The sequence below is a fragment of the Prunus dulcis genome, chromosome 6 (assembly GCF_902201215.1).
Source record: "Prunus dulcis chromosome 6, ALMONDv2, whole genome shotgun sequence".
Taxonomy (NCBI): Eukaryota; Viridiplantae; Streptophyta; class Magnoliopsida; order Rosales; family Rosaceae; genus Prunus; species Prunus dulcis.
Genome location: NC_047655.1, coordinates 3282324 through 3287066, shown reverse-complemented (window position 1 = coordinate 3287066; position 4743 = coordinate 3282324). Strand labels below are relative to the sequence as shown.

Below are 4743 nucleotides of genomic sequence, written 5' to 3'. Positions count from 1 at the left end.
ATTTTAGTCGCTTAATTTTGCTTTCGAACAGAAATTGGAAGTCAATAAAAATAAATGCGAGTCACATCATGAATTTTAGTCGCTCTAACCACGTGCATGTGGGTCCACTAAGTATAAAACTCACATCTAATTATTAACGGTTTTACAAATCACTACGTAGTACGTACTATGTAAGAAAGAAAAAAGGCTGAGATATGATTATCCATCCTTAACTAATTCATCAATAATCAAATCAACATCATTACTAAATTGACCCTATCTCTGCCTGGCTACAAATGTCATCTCGTCACACTCAAAACTTAAAATTTCTTGTCTACAAATGTCCATCTGTACATGATAGCTACAGACGCCCTGCCCCGAAAATACTCAGTCACAGACTTTTTATTTTTTTTATTTTTTATGATATACAGGAAAGTTTATTTTGTCTGATAATATTTATTATATTTTTGTCCTTTTTCTATTTTTCCTAGAAGAGCACTGTTTTTCTTTCTTTATTTTGGATTTAGGTGCCTACATTTCTCCGAGAAAGAAAGGAGGGAAATTAGATGAAGCTAGACAAGTCTTTGCAATTTGCTACTTGTCTTTTGATGTCTTCCTCTTTTTTGGCCGTTTCTAGTCTCTAGTGTTTGTATCTCGTTCAAAAAAGACCCACAGGGAATCTTGAAAATATGGAGAGTGAGATAAAAAGTGTAATTATTTTACAATTTCAATATCTAGCCCAATAAAAAATGATCTTGATTTTGCATACCAAAAGTCTCATATTTGAATCATATTGGCATCTCTTTGTATTATAATTGATGTCCTAAGATGAATGTGAGGAATCCTAGTTACTTTCTCACTCTACTAGCTCTTCGTTAAATCCTTCTCTCTATTTATCTTTTAAACATGAAAATCACCCTCACTTAGAACTAATCAAGATTTTATAATGATTTGAAAAGAAAAATTAGGGTCTTCCCACACTCTTAGGCTCGATAAATTTAACATAATTAACCTTCGATCTAAGCTTACGAACACCAAGCCCTCCAATTATTTTCTGTTTCGTTGGAATTGTCCAATTCCTTGCATGATATCTTCACGAAATCCCAAAAAACTTTAGAAGACAAAGTTAGTGGAGCCCCCAAAGGTATGATTTTGATCCATTCCCCGATTGACCGTCAGCCTTTGGTTCATTTCACTAAACGTCTTTCAGATGAGGTAACCTGCCAGCCCCAAACTCCCCCTCCCCTCATTTCTTCCTCTATAAATATAAACCCTTTTAATCTCCATGCATACACCACAGGCTCGTTAAACCCTTTGTTAATTTAATCAGCTTTTGAAATTACCAATGGCTTCTGGTAGGACTTCTTCTCTGTGTTCCATATGGGTGATTGTCCTTCTTGTGGGTTTCACAGGGAGCTCTTCTGCAAAGCTCTCTACAAAGTTCTATTCGAAGAGTTGCCCTAAGGTTTTTAATGCAGTCAAATCTGTTGTGCAGTCTGCTGTGAACAAAGAAAAGCGCATGGGAGCTTCCCTCCTTCGCCTTCACTTTCATGACTGCTTTGTTAATGTAATTATTTCTTATTCATTTTTTTTATTTTATATAAGCGGCAGTTTGAATTATTTTACATTGATTCAATCTATAGGAAGGGGGGACTCGAATCTGGGTGCAAGAGGGCGGGCTCACTGTCTTGGCTAACTAATTTAACCCACATTTAATTTATCTATGTTGCATATTAATTAAGTACGGCTCATGAGCGGTGCTATGCACAGGGTAGCCTGCCTAGCCCAAATTTTTTTTTTTTTTAATAAAAATATTACCTACATGTGTTATAAGCCCATCCAAAAATTAAAAAATATTTAAAATAAACCCTACACATATGTTGCCCATCCAAGTGGTCTCATATCTTCTCTCCTTCTCTTTCGGCCTATTAGACTTCTAGTTTCTCCCTCTCTCTTTGCTACCCGATAGCAACAAGTTTCTCCTTTCTTGTTTTGGGGTCAAATTCTTCCTCTATTGGCTACATCTTCTATTATTTTGGGTGGGCAATTTAGCAATAATATATTCTCCTCTCCTTTTGGCAATAATATATTCTCCTCTCCTTTTGTCAACAAGAAGTATTATTCTCATTCTCTCCTCTGCTATGTATCCTTAATTATAGTTTTACTTTAAAATTGAGTATTTTAGGAACTAAGGATGAATTTTAATTTTAGGATTTTGTTGAAATTAATTAGGGCTTTGATTAGGGATGAATTCTTGCATGGCTTTGATTTGAGATTTTGTTAAAATTGAGTATTCTAGGGTTTAGTTATGTGTGAATTATAAATTTTGGTTTGGTATTATTGATATGCTATTATGAAAATTTGTTTGATTTTTTATTGTATGTTTGATTAAAAATATTTCTACATATTATTCATAGAATATCTTTTAAGAGTTTCAAGCTTAGCAAAGTTAAATTTTAAATTTAAATAGTGTTGTTTTGTATTGCATTGCATTTACTTTTTGTTTTAGTTTTAACTTTGTTGAAATTTTATTGAAATCAGTTTTCAAGTCGTAGGACTTGTCGGCAGAAATAATCTCTACTTTAAACATGAACAGCCCTAATTTGTATTTTTTATTTTTTATTATGATGAACTTTAACACATATCTCATATGCTGTCACGTCATACTACCTCTTAATAATGAAGAAAAACATGTGATATTGTTTTTAATTACAAATTCTGTCTGCCCTGTTGTTGTCAAAGTTCAATCATTGTGTCACATCTACAATAATGTATAGGGGATGATGAAATGAACTTCTGTTTGCATGCAAAAAGAAAAACATGGTGCTCCTCACTTGTCTATGTTCTCCCTACGAAAATTCAAATATGCTGCACGCAGGTTGAAGACATACATATATGGCAAAAGTCTTAAGTCTTCGATGATGAAATCTCAAAGCCGCCCTTTACAGCAGTAAAATATTTTCAACATCATGAGGGCATGAACCTAACCAATAGCAATAATTAATTTTCTCAGTGTTTCTTTGTTCAAATTATGTTGGTGTTTAATTAGTAAACATCGTATACATGTTGACCTTACAGCATCATGTTTAAACAATTATATATCTTAGTGTTTAATAGTAATTTAAAAATTATTAATAGTTGTTGGTTAGACTAGTTGGCTAAAGTAGTGTGTCTATCTTCTCTTTGTACACGAGTTCGATCTCCCTTCTCGTACCTAATCCTGTGGTGTTTAATTGATCATAACCAGGGTTGTGATGGGTCTTTACTGCTGGACGACACTTCTTATTTCACAAGAGAGAAGACTGCAAGTCCCAATAATAACTCTCTTAGGGGATTTAAGGTTGTGGATAAGATTAAGTACCAAGTGGAAAAAACATGTCCCGGCGTTGTTTCATGTGCTGATATTTTAGCCATTGCTGCTCGAGACTCCGTTAAGATTGTGAGTAACAAATACAAATTTTACTCTTAATTTTACACATCACAACAAAAACACATGATACTAATTATGCAAAATTCAACAAAACAGTTAATATCCAATATTTTTTAGGGATATTAATTTATTCTATTAACACTTAGAAACTTTGCTTTTTATTTTGTTGCAGCTTGGAGGACCAAGTTGGCATGTTAAACTTGGAAGAAGGGATTCCAAGACAGCTAGCTTCCTTGCTGCCAACAGAAGTGGAGTCCTCCCTTCTCCCACTTCTACCCTCAGCCAGCTCAAAACTAGATTCCAAGCTGTAGGTCTCAATGAAAGGGACTTGGTAGCCCTATCTGGTAATAATCACAGCACCCCCTTAATTGATGTGTCAGTATTTCATTTGTTTACATTCGATGACTTATGGTTCTCATTTTTATATAATAATAAAAACGTTTGTATACAAAAAACGTTAATCTTGTCAGATAGTCTGACATGTTATGTTACGTGATGGCAGGAGCGCACACGATCGGAAAAGCAAAGTGCTCATCTTTTAGAGATCGCATATACAACGACACCAACATTGATGCATCATTTGCCAAGGCCAGGCAAAGCAAATGCCCAAGTACCGTTGGCTCAGGAGACAACAACCTTGCACCTTTGGACGTCCAAACTCCCAACACTTTTGACACTGCTTACTTCAAGAACCTCATCAACCAAAAGGGCCTCCTCCACTCTGACCAAGTTCTCTACAACAATGGTGGATCCACAGATTCATTGGTTAAAACGTACAGCGGTAGTGCCAATGCCTTCAATTCTGACTTTGCCAAGGCAATGATCAAGATGGGAGATATTAAGCCACTCACTGGATCCAACGGTGAGATTAGATTGAACTGCAGGAGGCCTAACTAGCTAGCTAAGCTAAGGAGGTACTTTCTCTGTCACAAGAATAAACCAGAATTGGAGGTTTCATCCAGAAGTTGGGAGAATTATTATTTTGTGTGAGATATAAGGTTATTGTTTGTTGAGTTGAGTGAGAATTTAATTAGCTGGTGTTTTTTATTCTTCCAACGAATAAAAGCATGTTTTTATTTTCAGGAAATTCATATTAGCTAAAGTTGTTTACCTATTAATTGTTGATGGAATGTTGTTTTATTTTGTTTCAAATCGAACAAAGTAAATTTGGCTCATTGGTTTTGAACTCAATTTTGTTGATTTTATAAACCACGTATCTTTCTCGTATAGTAACTTGGGCCCCTGGCTAGAACCTAAGCCTGTAATTACCCTCGTAGATGAGTAATTCTTTAAGATCTGCACACTTGGAACAATATCAGAATAAGGGTGGACCG

At 35.0% G+C, this 4743-nt stretch overlaps 1 protein-coding gene across 1 annotated transcript; it reads left to right on the top strand.

The window, feature by feature from the left end:
- Window positions 1-1306: 1306 nt before the first annotated feature.
- Window positions 1307-4491, top strand: LOC117633144 (peroxidase 4-like). The gene is made up of 4 exons (XM_034366837.1): window positions 1307-1546; window positions 3227-3418; window positions 3582-3753; window positions 3912-4491. Exons 1-4 carry the CDS (start codon window positions 1325-1327, stop codon window positions 4304-4306), a joined length of 981 nt encoding a protein of 326 aa, XP_034222728.1. The 5' UTR covers window positions 1307-1324; the 3' UTR covers window positions 4307-4491.
- Window positions 4492-4743: the final 252 nt, after the last annotated feature.

What these genes read in the sequence shown, in the direction of transcription:
- LOC117633144 (XM_034366837.1), top strand. Translation starts at nt 1,325, where the DNA reads ATGGCTTCTGGTAGGACTTCTTCTCTGTGTTCCATATGGGTGATTGTC. An exon ending in CTCGAGACTCCGTTAAGATT is followed by an intron (nt 3,419 to 3,581) that starts GTGAGTAACAAA and finishes ATTTTGTTGCAG; the next exon opens with CTTGGAGGACCAAGTTGGCA. An exon ending in GGACTTGGTAGCCCTATCTG is followed by an intron (nt 3,754 to 3,911) that starts GTAATAATCACA and finishes ACGTGATGGCAG; the next exon opens with GAGCGCACACGATCGGAAAA.